Source organism: Podarcis cretensis (assembly GCF_951804945.1).
Source record: "Podarcis cretensis genome assembly, chromosome: 7".
NCBI classification, from domain to species: Eukaryota; Metazoa; Chordata; class Lepidosauria; order Squamata; family Lacertidae; genus Podarcis; species Podarcis cretensis.
The window spans coordinates 56,153,444-56,177,906 of NC_137176.1; the positions used below are offsets into that span (position 1 = coordinate 56,153,444).

The window sequence follows — 24,463 nt, forward strand, 5'->3', positions numbered from 1 at the left end:
GGCTTTTTGACAAGCCTAATAGCATCTTGCACTAAATTTCATTCACAACAGTGGGCGTGATGTGACACAACAACAAATATCATTGGCAGTGGTGTGCGGTCAATGGACTAGGGGACTAGGCTAGCCCCCTAAAGGGTCCAAGAGCACTCCTGCCACCTCCTCAAAGCCCACCTGGCTTTGGGAAGGTGGCAGCAGAGCTTCAGCATCCTGTCAGGTGGCCTGGTGCCTCCTTCCCAAAGCCCGAGAAGCTTCTGCCCATCTTAGGGAGGGAGGTATGATGCTCACACATGCAATGTCTGCTCCCAACTCAATCAGCCTTGCAAGCTGCTGCCTCTGGCCCTAACTGTTCCCCTACAAAAAAAAGTTCACCGCACACCACTGCTAATAACTTTCACTCACATATAATGCACATATAATATATGGGCAGCATTATCATTCTTTTTATTGCTTCATAAATAGAATATTTTGAGTATTCAGTTGAGTTTAATATTAGTAGTTTTAACAAGGCCTAGTTTTAGGACAGCATCTAAGTAAGTTAGCTTGAGGAACTGTATAGGTAAAAGGTAAAGGTACCCCTGCCCGTACGGGCCAGTCTTGACAGACTCTGGGGTTGTGCGCCCATCTCACTTAAGAGGCCAGGGGCCAGCGCTGTCCGGAGACACTTCCGGGTCACGTGGCCAGCGTGACATCGCTGCTCTGGCCAGAGCCAGAGCCAGAGCCAGAGCCGCACACGGAAACGCCGTTTACCTTCCCGCTGGTAAGCGGTCCCTATTTATCTACTTGCACCCGGAGGTGCTTTCGAACTGCTAGGTTGGCAGGCGCTGGGACCGAGCAGCGGGAGCGCACCCCGCCGCAGGGATTCGAACCGCCGACCTTTCGATCGGCAAGTCCTAGGCGCTGAGGCTTTAACCCACAGCGCCACCTGCGTCCTGTATACTTTTGTGTAATTCTTTTCATAGAATCATTATCTGGATTGTCTTAGTTATAGAGACCTAGGGTTATTTTTGGCCTTTTCAATGTATGAATATCCAACAGCATTGTTCTTTGTTTAACACTGTATTTACATTTCTCTCAGGTTGCTAAGTCACCTGTCCTTGTGCAAATATTTTCAAAGCCTACATGATAACCGATTGCAAGGAAAAGGTAGTGGAAGGTAGTGCAACTTCTACCTCCAGCCATTTTTGTTCCTCCACTTTGTCACGTTTCTTCCTGTCTTCTTGTACGGCCAAAATAACATTAGCAGCAATTTAATGGAAACAGAAACTAATTAAGAAAAGCACAAACTATCCTACCGCTAAGTGTATTTTGTATAGGTTAAAAGGTAAAGGGACCCCTGACCATTAGGTCCAGTTGTGGCCGACTCTGGGGTTGCGGCGCTTGCTTTACTGGCCGAGGGAGCCAGCGTACAGCTTATGGGTCATGTGGCCAGCATGACTAAGCCGCTTCTGGCGAACCAGAGCAGCGCACAGAAACGCCATTTACCTTTCCGCCGGAGCGGTACCTATTTATCTACTTGCACTTTCACGTGGGCAGGAGCAGGGACCGAGCAACGGGAATCCCTGCCATGGGGATTCAAACCACCGACCTTCTGACTGGCAAGTCCTAGGCTCTGTGGTTTAACCCACAGTGCCACCCGCGTCCCAGTTATAGGTTAGTGAGGCCTAAAACACAAGTAATTAGGTTCTCTGTGACTCACAGCAACAGACAGGGAAGACTTGTTCTGTTAGTGGAACTAGAATATCAAAACGTCCCCTATAGCAGTCACACTATCTAGCCATTGAGCACAGTATTGCCTACTCTAGCAGCAAGCAATCCAAGGCCTCAGAACCAGCTCCTTCCTGCTTTCCCCAAGCTGGTGCCCTTCAGCTCCCATCATGCCTGACCATTGACAATGCTGGCTAGACCTCATGGGAATCCAACATCTCAAGGATGCCAGTTTGGGAAAGGCTGTATGATCCTGGAGATGCCAATGATTGAATCTGGGGTTGCTTGCATGAGTTCTAATATTCAGGTTGTCTCCCTGTCCCTGCGGGTAGATAGGGAAGAAACAAGTTTGGCATAGATCCTATTTGCATTTGTCCTTGATGTTTTTTGTTTCAGTGTTTCCAACTTCAGGCTGAAAGTCTAATCATACACCCGAAAGTCTCGTTGAAAAAACTGGGATTTAGCAAATTGAGATTTGCCTGCAATTATAGATATATGGCATATATATGTGTTATATTGTGTTATTTTTCACAAGAAACCACAGGCTTTTGTTGCCCACCTCATTTGCATGTTGTTTATATATAGAACACATCTATAAATTTAGCATGTAGCTAAAATCATTGAATAAATATTTACGCAAGCCTCCCTCAGACTGTGGGTTTACTGAACAGACTTTTAAAAATAAACCATCTACAAGTGTCCTGAATTCACTTTTGTGGTGGTAAGGTAAAGGTAAAGGTACCCCTGCCCATACGGGCCAGTCTTGACAGACTCTGGGGTTGTGCGCCCATCTCACTCAAGAGGCCAGGGGCCAGCGCTGTCCGGAGACACTTCCGGGTCACGTGGCCAGCGTGACATCGCTGCTCTGGCGAGCCAGAGCCGCACACGGAAACGCCGTTTACCTTCCCGTTGGTAAGCGGTCCCTATTTATCTACTTGCACCCGGAGGTGCTTTCGAACTGCTAGGTTGGCAGGCGCTGGGACCGAGCAGCGGGAGCGCACCCCGCCGCAGGGATTCGAACCGCCGACCTTTCGATCGGCAAGTCCTAGGCGCTGAGGCTTTAACCCACAGCGCCACCTGCGTCCCTTTGTGGTGGTAGAATAGTTCAAATGTGACATACTCAAACCACAAATGTTACAATGTGTTTGTGGTTCACTCAAGAGCTGCAAACTCAGTGATGTAAAATATTTAACAGAATGCATTATTAAATAATGGGAATGGAAATAGAAACACCAGAAATTTCTTAAGCAAAGAAAACTAGTTTCAAAATCAGAGGGAAAGAAAAGGGGTGACAGGACACAATAAAGGAGAAAGAAAATATGCAAATAGGTATTAAATTGAATTCCACAAGACTTATAGAACTGAAGAGCATGTAAACACCAAATTCTTTCTGACCAAACATTCCCAATAGATTACGGTAGTTCAGATTTTTATCATGATGATGATGATGATGAACACTACAGTTTCTAGTGTGACAGAGATGCACTATGTCAGAGGTTTCTGAAGGACAAGAAAGATGTTTAGAGATACAATTTCAAGTACTGAAGGCAGGGAAGCTAGTTCTCAGGATGAGTCACCAGGAAAGCTGATCATAATGAAATAGTGCAGTATCCTGCAAAGTCACCCCATCAGCACAAGGACTTCTGACTGTGCAATGGAAATTCCTCTCCTCTCTGTGTACGTACCCTCTTCCACATCTGTTCTGGAGAGTTGGGAGAACCCCAAGAACAGAATTGGGGAGTGCACAGGGAGAGAAAGCCCCATTGCATGATGGGACAATTTCAATGGGTACAACCCAGAGTTCAGTTTTTGTAAGAAAAATCCAGATTCTTCTAAGAAAAATGTAATTCTGACTGCAATATTCAGTAATGGATTAACATAAATAGCATTTTCTCATGACACTTAAAATTTAATATCATCATTTCCCCATCAAATACAACTGATATCTCCTGCACAAGAACACTGGTGCCCCAGAACTGTGATATAATTTGATCATGAAGGAGGTTTATTTATTTATTGAATACACTTCTATAGCACCTTTCATTAAATTGATTCCATGAATAATACAGAACAAATTAAATAAAATCTACCATTAAATCCAGACGACAGCAGTATCTACAATAACCAACAACCATCAAATGCTTGGGCCAATAAGTATGTTTTTTAGCAAGCTGGTGCTTATCTTCTTTCCAAAAGGAGAGGATTCTACAAGCTGGGCAACAACTCAGAAAAGACCCTGCTCAATATGAACATCAGCAATCTGCAACACAACAGGAGGCCCTCATCCAAATCACTTAATGAATGGAAAGATATATCAGATATATCAGTCCAAGTTGTTAAGGGCAACCTTTTTTGAATAATAATAATAATAATAATAATAATTTATTATTTGTACCCCGCCCATCTGGCTGGGTTTCCCCAGCCACTCTGGGCGGCTTCCAACAGAGATGTAAAATACACTAAAATGTCACATATTAAAAACTTCCCTGAACAGGGCTGCCTTCAGATGTTTTCTGAATGTCAGGTAGTTGTCCATCGCCTTGACATCCGATGGGAGGGCATTCCACAGGGCGGGCGCCACCACCGAGAAGGCCCTCTGCCTGGTTCCCTGCAACTTGGCCTCTCGCAGTGAGGGAACCGCCAGAAGGCCCTCGGAGCTGGACCTCAGTGTCCGGGCAGACCGATGGGGGAGGAGACGCTCCTTCAGATATACTGGACCGAGGCCATTTAGGGCTTTAAAGGTCAGCACCAACACTTTGAATTGTGCTCGGAAACGTACTGGGAGCCAATGTAGGTCTTTCAAGACCGGTGTTATATGGTCTCGGCGGCCGCTCCCAGTCACCAGTCTAGCTGCCGCATTCTGGATTAGTTGTAGTTTCCGGGTCACCTTCAAAGGTAGCCCCACGTAGAGCGCATTGCAGTAGTCCAAGCGGGAGATAACCAGAGCATGTACCACTCTGGCGAGACAGTCTGCAGGCAGATAGGGTCTCAGCCTACGTACCAGATGGAGCTGGTAAACAGCTGCCCTGGATACAGATTTGACCTGTGCCTCCATGGACAGCTGTGAGTCCAAAATGACTCCCAGGCTGCGCACCTGGTCCTTCAGGGGCACAGTTACCCCATTCAGGACCAGGGAATCCTCCACACCTGCCCGCCTCCTGTCCCCCAAAAACAGTACTTCTGTCTTGTCAGGATTCAACCTCAATCTGTTAGCCGCCATCCATCCTCCAACCGCTTCCAGACACTCACACAGGACCTTTACCGCCTTCACTGGTTCTGATTTGAAAGAGAGGTAGAGCTGGGTATCATCTGCATACTGATGAACACCCAGCCCAAACCTCCTGATGATCCCTCCCAGCGGCTGCATGTAGATGTTGAAAAGCATGGGGGAGAGGACAGAACCCTGAGGCACCCCACAAGTGAGAGCCCAGGGGTCTGAACACTCATCCCCCACCACCACTTTCTGAACACGGCCCAGGAGGAAGGAGCGGAACCACTGTATGACAGTGCCCCCAGCTCCCAGCCCCTCAAGACGGTCCAGAAGGATGTCATGGTCGATGGTATCAAACGCCGCTGAGAGATCCAGCAGAACTAGGAAACAGCTCTCACCTTTGTCCCTAGCCCGCCGGAGATCATCAACCAGTGCGACCAAGGCAGTTTCAGTCCCATGATGAGGCCTGAATCCCGACTGGAAGGGATCCAAATGGTCCGCTTCTTCCAGGCGTGCCTGGAGTTGTTCAGCAACCACTCGCTCAATCACCTGGCCCAAGAATGGAAGGTTTGAGACTGGGCGATAATTGGTCATCGTGGCCGCATCTAGAGATGGTTTTTTAAGAAGCGGTTTAATAACCGCCTCTTTCAGCGGGTCTGGGAAGGCTCCCTCACGGAGGGAAGCATTCACCACCCCACGAAGCCCATCGCCCAGTCCTTCCCGGCTAGCTTTTATAAGCCAGGATGGGCAAGGATCCAGGAGACAGGTGGTTGGCTTCACTCGTCCAAGCAGCCTGTCCACATCCTCGGAGGTAACAGATTGGAATTGATCCCACACAACTTGACCAGACAGGACTCTAGCACTCTCCCGCCCCGGCCCTGCTCCCACGGTGGAGTCTACTTCTTCCCGAATCTGAGCGATTTTATCTGCAAAAAAATTTGCAAAATCATTGCAGGAGAACATGTGGCCCGTACTGGGCCCCGATGTTACAGGTGGTTCCGCTAAATTGTGAACCACCTGAAAGAGTCTCCTGCTGCTGTTTTCTGCAGATGCAATAGAGGCGGTGAAGAAAGTCTTCTTCGCCGTCGCTATCGCCACTTGGTAGGCTCGACGTTGAGCTCTAACCTGTGTCCGGTCAGATTCAGAATGGGTTATCCGCCACCGGCGCTCTAGCCGTCTCAACGATTGTTTCATTGCCCTCAGATCCGTGGAAAACCACGGGGCTCTCCGGGCTCCATGCAATCGGAGAGGGCGCTTCGGAGCCAAACAGTCAATAGCCCTGGTTAACTCCACATTCCAGCGGGCCACCAGGGAATCGGCTGAAAAGCCATCAACATGGGATAAAGCATCCCCTACCACTCTCTGGAAACCATTTGGATCCATTAAGTGGCGGGGGCGGACCATCCGAATCGGTCCCACCTCCCTGCAGAGGGGATGGGTCGCAGAGAAGTCCAGTTGCACCAGGAAGTGGTCTGACCATGGCACTTCTTTCGTTTCACTTTTACTTAGTGTCAGATCACCAACATCCGTAGAGGTAAACACCAGGTCCAAGGCATGTCCGCGGCTATGGGTTGGGCCAGACTTATTCAGGGACAGCCCCATGGAGGCCATGCTTTCCACGAAGTCCCGAGCGGCCCCTTGTAAGGTCGTGTCGGCATGGATGTTAAAATCCCCTAGGACGACCAAGCTAGGTGTCTCCAGGAGAACATCCGCCACGACCTGAAGCAGCTCGGGCAGGGAATCCTTGGTGCAGCGGGGAGGTCGGTACACCAAAAGGAATCCTGTACTGCCCCTATTGCCCAACTTCCAGAACATGCACTCAGAAAACTGGGTCTTCCCAATAGGACGCCTGGTGCAAACTAATGACTTCCTAAAAATCACTGCAACCCCCCCTCCCCGCCCACATGACCTGGGTTGCTGTGCGTAAGAGAAACCTGGTGGACAAGCAGCGGCAAGGACAGGCCCATCTACTTCATCCAACCAAGTCTCTGTTACACATGCCAGGTCAAGTCCTCCATCCATGATCAAGTCATGGATGGCAGTGGTCTTATGAATCATTGACCTGGCGTTGCACAGCAACACTTTCAGGTCATGTGGGTATCCCTTGCTGATTCTAGTATTCATCCGGTCAGGGCCAGACCCGGAGGCAGGGATAGTCCTCAGACAACGACTAAACCTGCCTCCTCTGTAATGACGTGGTCTGGTCTTAGCGTAACTCCTCCTCCTACCCGTGATCACTGAGATCGGTTGTCCCAGTGCATTCCCCCCCGTGAAACATATCCCAGCCATTTTGTGGGCTGGGGCCCATTCCCTGGCAGCCCTGACCCCTCCCCTTAAGAACAAAATAACCCCTTTAAAAAACAACAAAAAACAACAACAACACAAATAAAACAATACAAACAAAAAACAATAAAAATTATAAAAATTACAAAAACATAAAATCAAACAAATTCCCAGGCCCAATAAACATCCACCCCCCACCCCCCCACATACAAAAAATTCAAAATAAAATTTTTAAAACATTTTAAAAGCACTCTGCACCCCTCCAGCAGTAACAGCAACTGTCCTAGTGAGGCCCGTCAGGCCCCACCCCAGGCCAGATGGTGAGTGGCAGGAAGGAGCAGGGCCCTCAGACACTCACATACAGGAGAGTCCTCCTGGGCAGCAGAGCGCAGCAGTCCCTGTGAGGCTTCAGGCCCCGCCCCAGGCCAGATGGTGAGTGGCAAGAAGGAGCAGGGCCCTCAGACACCCACACAGGAGAGTCCTCCTGGGCAGCAGAGTCCAGCAGTCCTTATGAGGCTTCAGGCCCCGCCCCAGGCCAGATGGTGAGTGGCAAGAAGGAGCAGGGCCCTCAGACACTCACATACAGGAGAGTCCTCCTGGGCAGCAGAGCGCAGCAGTCCCTGTGAGGCTTCAGGCCCCGCCCCAGGCCAGATGGTGAGTGGCAAGAAGGAGCAGGGCCCTCAGACACCCACACAGGAGAGTCCTCCTGGGCAGCAGAGTCCAGCAGTCCTTATGAGGCTTCAGGCCCCGCCCCAGGCCAGATGGTGAGTGGCAAGAAGGAGCAGGGCCCTCAGACACTCACATACAGGAGAGTCCTCCTGGGCAGCAGAGCGCAGCAGTCCCTGTGAGGCTTCAGGCCCCGCCCCAGGCCAGATGGTGAGTGGCAAGAAGGAGCAGGGCCCTCAGACACCCACACAGGAGAGTCCTCCTGGGCAGCAGAGTCCAGCAGTCCTTATGAGGCTTCAGGCCCCGCCCCAGGCCAGATGGTGAGTGGCAAGAAGGAGCAGGGCCCTCAGACACTCACATACAGGAGAGTCCTCCTGGGCAGCAGAGCGCAGCAGTCCCTGTGAGGCTTCAGGCCCCGCCCCAGGCCAGATGGTGAGTGGCAAGAAGGAGCAGGGCCCTCAGACACCCACACAGGAGAGTCCTCCTCCTTTTTTGAATCCACGGATTCCTTAACCAAGTACATTTCTTTCTGTGGCGGCCCTGTGGGGTTCAGGGCCCAGTTATGTCACCCCTTGCCTCCAGAGCTGGCAGCCTCTCACCCTTGTCAAACACCCTCCCTTGTGGAGTGTTCCTTCAGCCTCCTCTCCTCTCTCCTTGGGAGTCCTCTGGGCAGCAGCTGCTGCCATCCCTGGTCTCTGAGCTGCCCCTCCTCCGTTGCCCCAAAGAGAGGTGGCTCTCAGAGGCACCATTCACCTGCAGAACTTACAGCCAGGGCTGATGCAATAAACAGCTGTGCAAGCCTTTGGGAGGCAGAGATGCAAGAGGGTGTCAGAGGAGGCAGGTAAGGAGAGAGGGACAGTGTTGCTCATGGCATCCCTGACCATCATTCAAGGCACCCCAGGGTGCCATGGCACACAGACTGAAAATCACTGGTTTAGGGCATTAAAAGTCAATAACAAAATTGTAAACTTGGTCTGGTGTAAATTGAGATGCAGTATTGTAAGTATGAAATCAATTTTTTGTTTCATGTGTGAAAAAGAATTATCTAAAAGAGCTATACTGTGGAAATGAACTGACATCAACAGTGGGCTGCTTCTAGAAATCCATGACCTTTAGAAATCAGCTGCTGTTATGAAAGTTCTTATTTGAATCATGCATAACACGCATGAAATTTGAGGAACTTTGCAGCTTGTCATGAGACTGCTTTATAGAACTTATGGGAAATTGCAGAACCTTAGTCACACTATTTTTCTAGTGAGTGAATTTGACAAAGATAAATGCTGTTCAAAATATATTAATGTGATTCAAACCAGAGTATGTGATTCAAAGACCAATGTTGCTATAAGGTCCCCCCTTTCTTTGTCCATGTACACCTTTATGATCTATAAAGCAAGTCCATCTCTACATGGGGCACATTCATCAGCTAAAGTGTGTATGAAAGAGCTGAGCCCAAGTTTAGCACTCCATTGGCAGCTAGACATTCACATTGGGCCAGCCCACCCATGAGACAAGTTGAGGCAGCTGCCTCAGGCAGCAGGATCCACAGGGGGCAGCAGATCTTGATGTAGATCTTTATTCCAGGGCACCCATGAGACAAGCTGAGGTGACTGCCTCAGGCAGCGGTATCCACAGGGGACAGCAGATCCCAATGCCAACATCCTTTCCTGCTTTGTTCCTGATTCCTCACCCCTTCTTCCCTGGTGGGGATGGAGCTGCAATTGTGCCAAAATGTCTTGAGTTTGGATTTGATATCCCGCCTTTCACTCCCCTTCAGGAGTCTCAAAGCGGCTAAGATTCTCCTTTCCCTTCCTCCCCCACAACAAACACTCTGTGAGGTGAGTGGGGCTGAGAGACTTCAAAGAAGTGTGACTAGCCCAAGGTCACCCCAGCAGCTGCATGTGGAGGAGTGGAGACTCGAAACCTGGTTCCCCAGATTACAAGACTACCGCTCTTAACCACTACACCACACTGGCTCTCTCTTGGGCCAGCCTTGCCTTAACACACATACACAAAGCGAGTCCCGTGCTTCGAGCTACCTGACTTGTGCTGGGGGCGCGGGGTGCCCCACTCAGCCCAGCAAGCCTGATCAAACAAGCCTGCCTAAGACAACCGCCAGCCCGCCCCCCTCCTGCCGCTGGTGGCGCATGCGCGCAGGACTCTCCGCCAGCTGGCTTGTGTTTCGCCCGACGCCGCCTCCTCCTCATAGAGGAAACGCCAGGACCCGAAGCAAGAGCCTCCGCCTCACAGCCAGCCTTGCGCTTAACGGTCCGGGAATCGAAGTCGTCGCCCTCGATTCGTTCGGTGAGCCTCTCGTCTTTTAGGACACCGTCGGAGGAGGACGCGGGAGAAGCGGGGCGGGTGGGCGAGAGGCCTGAAGCAGGCTGGACCGGGCCCTCTGTTCTCCCTTGGCGGCTGGGCCGGGGGGCGGCCCTGAACGGCGCTGAGGGGGCAGCAGCAGCGTCTCCCTCCCGCGGTAAAGCGGCGCGAGGGCTTAGGCCAGACCCGCTTGAGACGGAAACAGCCCCCTCCGGCTCCGGCGGAGCGGCGCGGGCCCTGGGGAGCGCGCTCTCCGTATGCTCAGAGGCGCGCCTCGGCTCAGAAAAAGGGCTTCGGGAGGCGAGAAGTAGCGGGGCGACGCCCCTGGTATCCGCGCGGGTGTTTTGCGCCCCCCCCCCGTAACGGCGGGGGTGGCGGGGCGGGAAGCCTCGTCGGAAGCGAGCCCCTTTCCCCTGAGTCTCGCGAGGGCGAAGGGGGAGCAGCAGCTTGGCGGGGCTCCCGGGCTTTGGATCGGCGTTGCCGTGGGAGGGAGGGCGGGCGGGCGGGCGGCCCACGCGGACCTCCGTCTCCCTCGAGGGGCGGGGAACAAGGTTGAAATCGGAGGGGAGGAGTCGGGCCAATAAAGGGCAGGGGGTTTCGCGCGGGGACGGGGAGGGTTGTCTTTTGGCTCAATAGAGCGAAGTTGAGGTCGGCGGAGGAAGCAAGACTCGGGTCGATTCGGTTTCGTTACGTAGACTGTTTACTTTAAAGGTGGGAGAAGGAAGTATTTCTGTGAGTAGCGCAGCGCGCTTTCCACTCATGTGATTTACGTCCTCTGAAAGTCAGGATCTGTTTTGATATTCACAGCAAACCCTACAGGGATCTATCTAACCTTTATTTTGCGTTACAGTATTTGCATGAAGAAGTAATTTATCTATGCTGAATATGCATGCACTCTTGTGATATGAGAGAAAGAGGAAACATTTTCTGCATTCACTTTCTCCATACCATGTATAATTTTTTATAAACATCTCCTTCATGTCATTTCTGCTCAACCTTTCTCTAAAAAGTCCCATATTCTGCAACCATTTATCATAGGGGAGTCACTCCTCCTCCTTGATCATTTTGGTTGCTCTTTTCTGAACCTTTTCCAACTCTACTGATTTACTGATTAATTGATTGATTGAGGTTAGGCAGCCAGAACTGTCCACAGTATTCCAAATGTTGTCACACCATAGATTTGTATAATGGCACCATGATATTGGCAGTTTTAATTTCAGTTTCTTTCCTAATGATCCCTAGCATGGAATTTGCTTTTTTCATGGCCTATGTGCACTGGGTTGCCATCTTCATCAGGCTATCTACTGTGACCTCAAGGTCTTGTTCCTAATCAGTTGCTGCAAGTTCAGACCCCATGAGCATATATGTGAAATTTAAGGGTTTTTGCCCTGACACTTTACACTTGTTTACATTGAATTGAATTTGCTATTTTACTGTCCATTCATTCAGTTTGGAGAGATTCTCTTTTGAGATTTTCACAATGTCTTTTTCTTTTAACAACCCTGAACAATTCAGTGTTATCAGCAAACTTGGCCACTGTGTTGCTCACTCCTTACTCTAGATTGTTTATGAATAAGTTTAAAAGCATACGTCCCAATACTGACCCTTGAAGGACTCCCACTTTCTACATTTTCCATTTGGAGAATTCTTCATTTATTCCTACTTTCTGGTTCCTGCTACTTAACCAATTATTGATCCACATGATGACCTCTCCTTTTATTAAACAACTGTTAAGGTTACCCAGGAATATTTGGTGAGGTAACTTGTCAAAAGCTTTTTGAAAGTACAAGTACACAACATCAACCAGATCACCTCTATCTACATGCTTGTTGACGCTCTCAAAGAATTGTTATATGTTAGATAGGACTCACCCTTGCAGAAGCCATGCTGGCTTTGTTTCAGGTTTGTTCTTCTGCATGCTTGGTTATTTTATCTTTAGCAGTATTTTACACCAGGTTTTTTTTTTTTGGGGGGGGGACAGACGTTAAGCTAACTAGCTTTTAATTTCTAGGAAGGATCCTCTCTCCCTGCCCAATCTGTTTTTTTAAAAGTGTTGCATTGACTACAGTCCTCAGGAATGGAGGCTGATCTGAGGAATAAATTGCATACATTTGTTAGAAGATCAGCAATTTCACAGTTGAGTTATTTGAGAACTCTTGGTTGGATGCCATCCAGACCCAGCAATTTGTCACTTTTTATTGTGCCAGTAAGGGCGAGAACTTCATCTCTCGTCACCATTATCTGCCTCAGTTCCTCAGACTTGCCTTTAGTAAAAGTTAGTTCAGGCACTGGGATCTGTCATATATCTTGCATTGTGAAAACAGATGCAGAGTGTTCATCCAGCTTCTCTGCAATCTTACTATCCTTCTGTAGCACACCACCTCCCTAGACTCTCCTGCTACTAATACATTTTAAGAACCTTTTGTCTGCTTTCACTTTTTTGGTCAAAGTTTGTGTTCCTTTTTGTTCTCTTAATTTGGACGATACTTAAATTTTTGAAGGAAGCCTTCTTGTCTCTAAGCATGCTGGCATCCTCTTGGTCCTTGTGGTACATTTCCTGATTTGCAGCTTCTAATATTGAGCTTTTAATATTGTGTTTTTAAACAACTTCCAAGGTCTCTTGCGGGGGCAGGCGGGGTGAGCGCGCACATAATCCAAGCATTTAGCTACTGGCTAATTATCTCCTAGGTTACATGCAAATCCTGAAATATTTTAGAAGCTTGGCTTTTAGTGTGAATTTTTTGTGTTTCTTTTCAAACATAAATTGTTAGTAAGGTTAATTGAACTAAGTAAACCAAGCCAATATTTGTCCATATCCTGGGGCATGTTGAGGGCAACTCTCTTTTTGCTCCAACCTAATAGGGAAAGGGGAGGAATAATACTTCCTAATAAATGGTTGTAAAACTTATCCAGGAAAGAGTAGAAAAGTAGAAAGAGAGAATAATAGAATCATAGAATTGTAGAGTTGGATCAAAGGTTTTGGAATTATTAGTTCACATCTATTATAGTCATACCTTGGGTTGAACGTGCTTCAGATTGAGCGCGTTCGAGTTGTGCTCCGCGGCAACCCGGAAGTAACAGAGCGCGTTACTTCCTGGTTTTGCCGCATGCGCAGATGCTCAAAATGACATCATGCGCGGAAGCGGCAAAACGCGAGCCGCGCAGACGCGTCTTACGTTGCATTCAGGATGTGATTGGGGCTCCGAAACAGATCCCGTTCGCATCCCGAGGCACCACCGTATACTGTCCCTTTGACTCCCAGTGCAGTCAGTTTGTATTGGATGAAAAGATGGAGAGGAGGGAATCTGTAAAATTAACCCAGTAAAAAGATGATTTCATTTGTAGCTCAAATTGACAACCTTGGCTACTATTCAGAAAGTGAGGATTCCACTATGCAATCAAATATTCCCTTCTAGTGGGGTAGATGGGAAAAGATAACAATCTGAAGTGTAAAATAGTGTTTTAAAACAAATTTCAGCCTCCCCAATGCTCTTTCAGTACTCTTTTATCAATTACAACTGATAAGATTTCTGCAAGAAACATTTGTGCCTACAAATGGTCACTAGCTCTCAAAACATCTGATTTCTGTTGGACTGCTGAAGAACTGCATATTTGCATTAGATATTGTAATGGAAAGTGCATGTTTCTAGTGTGATATTCATTCTAGGATAGGATAACCAACTATATATTTAAAAAACCGAGGCTCAATTTACTCAAGTGCAGGTGCAAAACATGCATGTGAAGGAATCTCAATGGATACAAGAGAGCCTTACTTTCTCCATAAAGTCATACCTCATGTTACGTTTGCTTCAGGTTGAGCGTTTTCAGGTTGTGTCCTGTGATGATCTGGAAGTACCGGAAAGGGTTACTTCTGGCTTTCACTGCATACGCAGACGCGCAAAATGACGTCACACGCAGAAGCGGCGAATCGCAACATCCGCACGCACAGACGCGGGTTGCATTCCTTTCAGGTTGCGAACGGGCCTCCGGAATGGATCCGTTCGCAACCAGAGGTACCACTGTACTTCTGTCAGTGTGAAAGTATAATTGGTATGCATAGAGACAGCATAAGAGGGTATTGCAAGGAATGGAAAGGCTATTCTTTCCCGTGTCCATCAAGACTGTCTTGTGTGCCATGCAAGTTCCTTGTGCTTTAAAGCATACGTAACAGTGCAGTCATATTGATGTTTACCTGGTAGTAAGACCTGTTGTATATTGCTGAACTTGCTTTTGAGTAAGTTTGCATGGAATTGTGCTGTTATTTGCATGGTGCACAGATATGACTTGAAAAAAGTTAGTTTTTTCAGCATCAAGTAAAAATTTCTGAGGGATTAAAAACAAAAAGCTATGCTAGGCAATTCTGTACCCAACTTGCATATAAGTGCTACTTCCTCGTTCATTTTAAGACTTTTTGTTTTATTTCTTTCAGGCTAATTCTGTGAAAATGTCGCTGTATCCTTCCCTGGAGGATCTGAAGGTGGACAAAGTAATTCAGGTATCTCAAAATATATTTTATGGGGGAAACCAATGTTTGCTGAAGGTCAAAACAGTAACCATTTGAAAATTCTATTTCTGAAAAACATCTTTCTGTATATTCTAGACCAGCACATAAAAATATATTCTTGTATAAAGATTATCTTTTAATTATGTGCATAGTTTCTGCTGTTGTAATAATTATGCTAAGTGTGTGCTCCGACAGTTTAGGCCTCTCCAAGTATGTGTGTGTGGATGGATACGCAGGCACCCTGTGAATCTTTCTGATGTAATACTTGAATTATTTTTGCTGCGGTTCCAAACACTGTCACAAATTGCCTTGAAATTCACTCTGTTTGAAAAGTAACTTTACCATGCACAATGGGTCACAAATCCAAAGCCTCTTAGGTGTATGGAACTAATTCTTCAGTACAGTGGTGCCCCGCAAGACGAATGCCTCGCAAGACGAAAAACTCGCTAGACGAAAGGGTTTTCCGTTTTTCGAGGTGCTTCGCAAGACGAATTTCCCTATGGGCTTGCTTAGCAAGACGAAAACGTCTTGCGGGTTTGCTTCCTTTTTCTTAAAGCCATTAATACCCGGGGAATCCGCGCTCCGCAAGACGAAAAAATCGCAAGACGAAGCAACTCGCGGAACGAATTAATTTCATCTTGCGAGGCACCACTGTATAGTTCTTTAGAGCCTGATTTGTTTTTATTTATCAGATAAATTCCCAAATTTGTATTAAGGAAACTCAAAAGTAAAGCAAAGGATAAAGAATAAAAGTATTTGTAGTACACATTCAATAATGTGTTTGATAAAAGTAGCTATTATAGAATAAGGCGTGTGTTTCCTCAGCATTATTAAGTCCCACTCCTCAAACAAAGTTACTCCTAAACAGGTTAGAAAATTGTTTTGAAAATAAGTTCCCCATTTTGAAATTCACATATTTTTGTGAGCAAGCAAACGTAATGTAACTTGTTATTCTTAACAACTGGAACATATTGGTTTGTAACTAAATATATATTTATGTAACCTAAAGGCATAATTAAAAGTTTTTGGCTATGCAACCCACATGCCTCTTGTATTATAGAACTATGTCTGTTTCTAAACTTTAAAAAGTTTTTTTTTTTTTACTTTATCTTCCTGTGCAGGCACAGACATCTTTTGCTTCAAACCCAGCCAATCCAGCAATTTTATCTGAAGCCTCAGCACCCGCCCTTCAACATGGAAGTAAGTTACTTTAGTGCTAAGAAAATATGAGGTAGCAGAAGCTAAACATGTATTGCACCAAAAAAATACAACCTTAACAAAAGTCAATAGACATAACACAAGTTCTAGCTAAACTATTTACTTCACTGGTTTGAAGTGAGAGGTTTTTATTGATCTCTGGAAATGATAAGGATAGGCTATATAAAGATAATTGCTTTAAAGAGAATTAAATGGAGTTGGGTGCTTGTAGGGTGCTTGTGAGTCTAAATCTGTTTGAATTACTTTTGCATGTGTTTATAAGGATTTCTGTTCCATCCTCCTCCTGCATTAAATGTGTGAAATTATTTTTATTTGAGGGGGGGGGAACCCTGCACAATATTGTTTAAAAGTATTTATGAAGCAGCCAGGGGGCTGCCTTTTAATGAATGTTGTCTTCTTCTTACCTATAATACCCTTTCCAAGTGGCTAGAAAGTCTAGCTGCTGCTGCACATATTCACAATGGGAGCCTCAATTGCCCCCGGGAGCATTGGGATGTGATGACAGGGTAGGGTGTGTGTTTTTTGCATATGTTGTTCCTGGGAGGGAAGGTATGTCACTGCTCCCAGTGGCATATGAAACCCTATTTTCAACATACCTGGCATTAGCTGTGCTTTGTGGCCGCTTGAAGCAGCTATTAACTTTTTTGAAAAAGTTTTTTTTTTCTTTAAAGGCAGTCCTTGGGCTACCTTGTAAAATCCTTATGTGGATTTTCTAATCTGAGAGTTGCTGGTCAGTGATCCTAATAAGCTTTCAATATGTAAATCCAGTGGCTCCAAGTGCAGTGGTAACTGTCAGCATGTTGTAAGGGAGGATAGGATTGCTTCAGTCGGATACTTGTCTTCTCACCTGTGAAATTAAGAACAAGTATCTCAACAGGCTCTAAATAATAGTAATAGTTTAACATTATTTTTGTTTACTTTCTATAGACTTGTATCCCAAACTGTATCCTGAACTTGCCCAGTATATGGGTCTAAGCCTAAATGAAGAAGAGATACAAAGAAACATGGCAATGGTGCCTGCTGTAAATTCTCAGGGGGTAAGTATCAACCATCTAAGTAGGACTAATTTAGGTTTCCTTGTGTTTTGCTAAAAGAAAAGAAAAGAACATTATAAAAGCAAGAGCTGAAATATTAGGGGGGTGCATCCTCTCTGTACCCCAAATGATGATACAAATTGGGGTGATTCAAGTCCTGGGTCAGATTGTGCCCTTAATAAGTCATAGCAGGGGGTTTCAAACCCTCCAAGAAGCACAGTTGCAACATTTTTTTAAAAAAAACACACACACCAGATTTACCCAGCTTTTCTGAGAAACTAGACCAAACTGACTGAGTAATCACCCAGAGCTTTGAGGAAAGTGGGGAGGTGGAAGATATTTTGTTTGCTTTTAGTTGCAGTGAATTATTTCCCAATTTGCTTCAGGGCTGAAGGAATCCAACAACTTGGAAATAAACCCCCAATCTGCAGGTTGGTGTGCATCAAATGAGTCTGCCTTGGGAACCCAGTTTGTTGGCTTCTGCTCCCATCAATACCTGTGATCCTAAGGATTCTAAAATAATACAACTTTTATAAAGCACAAAATTGTTGTCCTGAAGTCACTCATGGGTTTGTCCCATTTAAAAAAAAGGCCTATAAAAGAGACTTTATTCTGCCAGTTTGTAAGGTCTACTTATTTTAAGGTCTTCTAATTCTCAGCTTGTTGCAAGCCCTTCTGCAGTGAATTACATGGTGGCTCCAGTAACTGGAAATGATGTTGGAGTTCGCAGAGCGGAAATTAAGCAAGGAATCCGTGAAGTAATACTGTGTAAAGATCAGGATGGAAAAATTGGACTTCGTCTTAAATCAGTGGACAATGTATGTATGACAAATCTGATTTTAAAAAAATAAAAAAGTGACCCATTAATTTCAGCTGTCTAGAACTGAACACAGTCAAGTTGCTATATAATTGCTAATCTAAATGTTAATTTTATGGCTGAATCTGCATGTTTCACTAAATGTTCTGTTTCTTTTTATTTCTCCATTTGGTCATGTTAAAACTGTTAATCATATAAAATATTGTACAGATGTGCAAGTAAAAATATAATAAAACACTTTGCACTTAAAAACATCACAGCATTTAAAATAATCAAAATAATGTGGATATTCATCAATTTGGATCATTTCTCAGCATGAGCATGTAGGAAAACAGATTTTAAGCAAAACATACAGGGTAAGATTCACCTAATGAGCCCCATCAACTGAAGCCATGCACAAATACCATCTACATAAGATTTCAGCTTGCCAGATGAATGATTCCTAATCTAATACACTCATAATGCTCTGCTGAAAGTATGGTGTGGAAAGCTATCCGCATGTGGCTGTCAACATGTTGCTGAACTTCAACTCCCATCAGCCTCAGCAAGCATGCCAAAAATCATTGGCATTCTTGAATGGAGCCCTTCCACAGATAATCAACTTTGCAGCTTACTCAACTTTCTTAAGAGTGTCTAATATTGGCTGGATATCTTGTTTATTAATTAATTATATTTCTAGAATAAAATGAAATGTATGTGCATGTTAATTTAAACCACAACTACCCACCCACTCCCTTTTTAATGGTAGCTGTTGCCGAATGTGTATGTGATGCATGTGTTCCGTTTTTTACTGTGCTGCTCTTGCATGTTTTCTCTAAATGCATTGGAAAGATACTGGATGTTAATTTACTTTCATATGTGGACATATCTTTGTGTTTAGGGTATTTTTGTCCAGTTGGTTCAGGCCAACTCTCCATCATCACTAGTTGGCCTGCGGTTTGGGGACCAGGTTCTGCAAATTAACAGTGAAAACTGTGCAGGTTGGAGCTCTGATAAAGCTCACAAAATTCTGAAGCAAGCACCTGGAGAGAGAATTTCAATGATCATCCGTGACAGGTAAACCGTCCAGAAATGTTACACACCTTCTTAGACATCTTTGGAGTTTCATAGTTGTTAAGGAGTGCCTAGAAGTTGAATGTGTTGGGTCCCCCCCCCCAAAAAAAACCTCAGTTTCCTAGTGTGACTAGCTTAAGGTCAGGGCCTAAGGTTGTGCACACAAAGGTGTGTTAATATGCCCATAGGTCACACATATCTGATTTTTCCATGTACAGATCTGATTTTTCCATGTGCACATTCATCTGCCCAAGTGCTTTCCAGTCCACACAAGTGACTGGTGCTTGATGAAATTTGCACTATGTGTTGTCTCCTCCCTGAAATTAATATTTACCCACCCTCCCTGAGTTCCAGAAAACTCAGGTCCATTGTGGGCATGTGTTCAGATATTTGGTTCCCTGTGCATTCGGCCAATTTTATTTCTAAAATACCAGACATGCACAAAACACCTGATAAAACTATTTTTTTTTAAAAAAAATCATGGGTCATGCCTGGCTTTGCCAGCAGCCTACCAAGTAGTGCCTTGCTAACAGAAGTAGGATGTGTGGCAATAGATAGCACCCAGCAGAACATCACACACACACACACACACACACACACACACACACCACACACGTAAAAGCCCAACTGCCCAATGTGCTTCAGTATGTCTGGATTATACATTGGATTACAGTAGTACCTTGGTTCTCGAACTTAATCCATTCCAGGAGTCCATTCAACTCCTGTAACCGTTCGCAAACCAGGTGCAACTTCCGATTCCTGTGCTCAAGCGGGAGCCGCGTTGGATGTTCAGCTTCTGAAAAATGTTCGCAAACCGGAACACTAACTTCCCTGTTTGCAGCGTTTGGGAGCCGATTTGTTCGAGAACTAAGCCATTCAAGAACCAAGTTACCGCTGTGTATATTAACTACAGATTGGGAGAATCCAGGTTGGATTGTTGCTTGGATAATGACAGTGTCACATGGATGACACAAAAGGCATGTACACGTGGGATGTATTGAATCTATTTTAAACTGCCGTGTCATAGAATCATAGAATAGTAAAATTGGGAAGTGTACACAGCCTAATACCTTTGGATACAGGTTAGTGATTTAGGACATTAAGTAAATACTCCAAACAATAAACCGTGAATGTTTTTCTTACAGGCCTTTTGAGCGAACTATTACCATGCACAAGGATAGTACTGGGCATGTTGGCTTTATATTCAAAAATGGAAAGATAACTTCAATAGCAAAGGACAGTTCTGCTGCTAGAAATGGACTTCTGACAGAACACAACATCTGTGAAATAAATGGCCAGAATGTAATTGGCCTGAAGGTGAGTAACATGCAAGATAACACACACTCAGCAAGTAATGCATTTTGAAAAGTGGAAGCGATATTGTTCTAAATGGGCAGAAGACACATGCAAAAGCTTGTCCATATAAATTTATTTGATTGATAGAAAACAGGACCTGCAATCCTGTGGTCCCTGGGAGTGTGTGTCAGGGGTCATTGCACCTTCAACCACCTTCCATGGTTCTCTGGTGAAGAGAGATTCAACAGCAGCTAAAACATCCTTATCCTTTTGCCCTACAAAGTATTCTTGCTGCTAGACCTGCATAGATCAGGCTCTCTTCTTTCAAAAAGGTTGCTGGTTCCTCAGGCTAGTGAAAGGAAATTAAACAGAATTGTACATTCACTTCCCAATTAATGACATTAACACATAATTTTTGTCTTACTAGTTGTTCTGCTGCTTGGAAGAACTAGTAGCATGTAGTATGAAGGCAATGATGGCAGCAGTGGGATACGCTGTGGGTTTGCTATAGGTGATTAAGTGAGAGCTTAGACTTTTAATTTAGCAAACTACATTCCAGAATATAGTCCAGCTTTTTATGAAAGGGGCTGTTTACACTATCTACTACCTCAGGGAATGGGGAACCTGTGGCCCTCCAGATGATGTAGGACTCCCATCAGCCCCAGATGGTATAGCTAGTAGTCAGGGGTATTGGGCGTTGTAGTTTAGCAACATCAAGGGAGTCACACATTCCCCAGTCCAGCTGTACATGTGTATATGTGTATAGAATTTATCACCTCAGTAGTGCTTAAGACAGCTAATAACAATTAAAACTATTGTGGAAGCTACATCCACGATAACATCCGTAAGTGTCAAGTTTCAAGTCAGAATTCATGACTTTCTATCTTGCTTCATAGGATGCCCAAATTGCAGACATACTAACATCAGCTGGAAACGTGGTGACCATCACTATCATGCCTTCTCAAATTTTTGAACACATAATCAAGAGGTACGTGTAAAATACTTCTCCATTTAAATAGACTAACAATCTCTTAAAAGAATAGGCAATCTTTGATTGTAGGATCTTCAGAATAAATATCAACAAATGTAATATGCATGTGGTGTTAAACTCTTATACAAATGTGGCTAACAGTGGCAGAGAGTCTGAAAATCTTTAACTATTCTTGTCAAGCTGCTTCCTGAAATTTCAAAACGAAAAGGCAAATTTCAGCTTAGAATGAAGCTTATAAATGCTTCATACCACTATTGATTTTAAAGTGTTATTGGCACTAAAACTAATTCTAGGAGTGAAGGAATGTAGAACTTAGTTTTTTCTTTTGCTGCCAGGAAATGGGTTGAGAAGCTACTGCAGTAAGCTTGCCTTCAGCTTTTGAGTTTACAGCATATGGTCTTGTGCCTTGTAACAAATGACTCCAGTGTTGCACTCCTTGCTGCGATATTTTTGCAGCTTTGGAATTAATCTCCTTTTTACACATTGTTAAAGATTCATTATTATTTTCAGGATGGCTTCAAGCATTATGAAAAACCTGATGGATCACACCATCCCTGAAGTCTAGAAATCTGTTTTTGGGTGCATCTGTAATGAGAACTTCGCTAAACATGGGCTACTTAGTCTGCAACTTTTACGTTCTGCACATGAGCCTTTCTTTAAGCCCAAAGCAGATATACTGCCTTGAGTATTTACATTATTATGGCTGGGAATGTCACAATCCAACATATTACCTTGCTCAAACTATGAATTTTGTAGCCTTATACTTGTCTCACAAAAACCAGTATAACTCTTTTTCATAGGGTTATACTGTTTAATTCAACACTTTATATAAGCCATTGGAATGAAAACTAATGTATCTTGTGTCTTTTGCTATCTGTGATCCAAGCACATTGCTGCCCCTTTGTACTTTTTCAGACGAATTAGTTTTTCTACTACCTTCTGCTAGGAAGGATATTTACATTTATGACTTGTAGTGCTTGTTAACTGCTGATTTTAGTAACCATGTTTACAAAGCATGCCAGTTAAACTGAGCATAACGTATCATTCCATAGACATTTTAAATAGCACAGGTGAGCATTTAGGTTTTGTCTTACTGCTGCTCTTTTACAAGTTGTTCTGATCTGCTTAAATTATGTTGCCTTAACCATGTTAAACAGAAATAAAGTCTGAAAAACAAGGTTTTCATTTTATAACTATACTGATGACTGTCCCTAAATTTCTCCCCCCCCCCAAAAAAAGCCAATAACTTAATTAGTAGTGGGGGGGGGGGTGAGCTGTCACATTGAGGTGTGGATCCTAGCTTGGAACAGTATGTACACTAACATAATTCATTTTACTTTTGAAAGAGTGTTACCTTAATTTCTTGCCTTTCTGAATTTTATTAGTTTGTGTACAGCTATTTGGCAACTGACATTTTCTTTGAAGGCTGCTGCTCAAGACTTTAAAGCTTTCTACAGTGGTTGAAGTTGTTTACATTGCCGGTCCCTATTACATAGCCATTTCAGTCTGCTGGTGAGGAGTTTTGGAAGGTGGGATTGTATAAACACAAAGGGCCTTAACCCCTATTTTTACAGGTATTGAATGCTGCTGTGTTCCTATTAAAAAGTACTTCTCTACATAACTGAATCCTGATGCTTTAAAAGGAGCATTAGAGCAGGGCTTGCAAGATGCAGTTGGACCAGCTTGCAGCCCACATCTACATGGCCAAAGGCCAGGAATGATAATTGTAGTCCAACAACATCGGAAATGACAGTGGTCCATGCTGTGAGATAGGATACACTTGTATTTGGGCTAAGGCCTGAGGTTTATCTCCATTTTGTGGAAAAATATAGACAAATAATGTTAAGTAGATTACTGTGGTTGCAAGTTAGAACCGCTTTGGTTACTGAAAAATAAGTCTTTATTTGACAAGCATTACAGGCAATAATAACATTCATAAGGAAATACAAGTGCATACTGTAGTTCAGCATTGTAATTGCAGTTTTCAACTAGACAGTGGAGCTAGACCCAATCTCAGCTCTTTGAACTTCAGCAGGTGTTGCTACTTTCAAAGAAGGTCCTTTAAAAAGTTCACTTTAAAATATCCATATGTGTTTGAGTGAGAAGGCACTATTTAGTATTGCTGTTTCCAGAACATGATTTGTCTGTCTTCTCCTCCTGTGATTATGCTGCTGCATCGTTCATTCATCCACATACATGTTACAGTACCTAGGAAAGAGACAGGTGTACATCAGATACTTGTTTCACTTACCATTTATTATCCTTATCTTTAAATCTTGGTCTTATTTGGTTAATGCATTGCTAGATTTGCCCATAATCATCTAGAGCTGCACTCCACACTACTGTTGCGCATATATATTATAGGCCCTGAGCCACAGATCATCATTGCAACCAACTTTCAGGTGCCATTTCAGATTCTAGGGCCACAGCTATACATCCATATTTTGATGAATTCTGGCCTTTTGTTTCTCAGGCTGTACAATGGAAAATACTTCACATTAAGTTCTAAGGTATAAAACAGAGCCCGAGGGTATGATACATTCAAACACACCTAACCAGGATCAATATATCAATATCCCACTACTTAAAAGATTTCAAAGTATACTTGCAGATTTTTAAAAGCTGAGAATTTCACACATACCAGAATGTCCTGCGATTCTTTCTACTATCTTCCCTCCAACAATATCCCAAACCAACAATTCTCCTGACTGACTTCCTGATAAGATGGTGTTGCCATCCCATTTGAAACATCTGCAAAAAGCAAGTTGTTAGATCACAAGTGAGTCAGACAATCCTACTTAAAACCAACCCTCAGCCTCGTTTTTAGCCAAGCAGCTGCTGTGTGCCCAAGTTCTAGAAGACATCTAGTTAACCCCCTGCAATGTAGGAATCTCAACACACTGTTTCCCATCCTATCTGAAACCATACTGGACATATACATTAAACCCTTTGAGCAAATGCTACACACAAAATACATTCTTATGTAAGTATGCATGTGCGCGCACATAAAGTGATGTTTTTCACTTTCTAAACACACCAATACTGATGGAGGTCATTGGAATAACTTGATCTAACTCAGGAGCAAAGAACTTAATGCCTGCTGCATTACAGCTCCTACCATCCTTGTCTATTGGTCATGCTGCCCAAGACTGATGGAAGTCGCATAGAATCTGGAGGGCATGAATGTTGATGGCTATCCATGATTCTACTGCAAATCCCTATATGAAACAGCAGTGCATTCCAAAACTTACCTTTGGGGTTCCTCCGAGCGCATGGAAGAGATGATCATTCCAGTTTGCACATCTGTCACTTTAAAGTAGCCATCTTCTCCTGTGCTTAGTAGGTGCCGGCTATCTGTGGAACAAGGTAA

The 24,463-nt window shown here is 44.5% G+C and overlaps 2 protein-coding genes across 4 annotated transcripts in view; one reads left to right on the top strand and one right to left on the bottom strand.

The window, feature by feature from the left end:
* The first annotated feature begins 10,009 nt into the window (after positions 1 to 10,009).
* Positions 10,010 to 22,270, top strand: SDCBP (syndecan binding protein). 2 transcript variants are annotated; one of them, XM_079984673.1, is made up of 9 exons: positions 10,010 to 10,165; positions 14,610 to 14,675; positions 15,806 to 15,884; positions 16,830 to 16,939; positions 17,596 to 17,754; positions 18,634 to 18,809; positions 19,952 to 20,123; positions 20,999 to 21,090; positions 21,604 to 22,270. In XM_079984673.1, the coding sequence occupies exons 2-9, from the start codon at positions 14,625 to 14,627 to the stop codon at positions 21,656 to 21,658; spliced, it is 894 nt and encodes a 297-aa protein (XP_079840799.1). In that variant the 5' UTR covers positions 10,010 to 10,165; positions 14,610 to 14,624; the 3' UTR covers positions 21,659 to 22,270. The 2 variants fall into 2 exon arrangements, with proteins under 2 accessions (XP_079840799.1, XP_079840800.1); XM_079984674.1 differs by lacking the exon at positions 10,010 to 10,165 and adding an exon at positions 10,812 to 10,891.
* Positions 22,271 to 22,953: 683 nt separating this feature from the next.
* NSMAF (neutral sphingomyelinase activation associated factor) overlaps positions 22,954 to 24,463 on the bottom strand; it is a 37,036-nt gene continuing 35,526 nt past the window's right edge. For both annotated transcript variants that reach the window (XM_079984597.1, XM_079984596.1), the window contains exons 29-31: positions 24,345 to 24,447; positions 23,735 to 23,844; positions 22,954 to 23,301 (exon numbers count right to left, since the gene is read on the bottom strand). In XM_079984597.1, the coding sequence (XP_079840723.1) occupies positions 23,207 to 23,301; positions 23,735 to 23,844; positions 24,345 to 24,447 (308 nt within the window). In that variant the 3' untranslated portion in view covers positions 22,954 to 23,206. The remainder of the gene's footprint in view (positions 23,302 to 23,734; positions 23,845 to 24,344; positions 24,448 to 24,463) is intronic.

Excerpts from the sequence above, each read along its gene's own strand:
- SDCBP (XM_079984673.1), top strand. The coding sequence starts at position 14,625 with ATGTCGCTGTATCCTTCCCTGGAGGATCTGAAGGTGGACAAAGTAATT. Across the intron at positions 17,755-18,633 it reads GTCTTAAATCAGTGGACAAT|GGTATTTTTGTCCAGTTGGT; the intron begins GTATGTATGACA and ends CTTTGTGTTTAG. Across the intron at positions 21,091-21,603 it reads TTTGAACACATAATCAAGAG|GATGGCTTCAAGCATTATGA; the intron begins GTACGTGTAAAA and ends TATTATTTTCAG.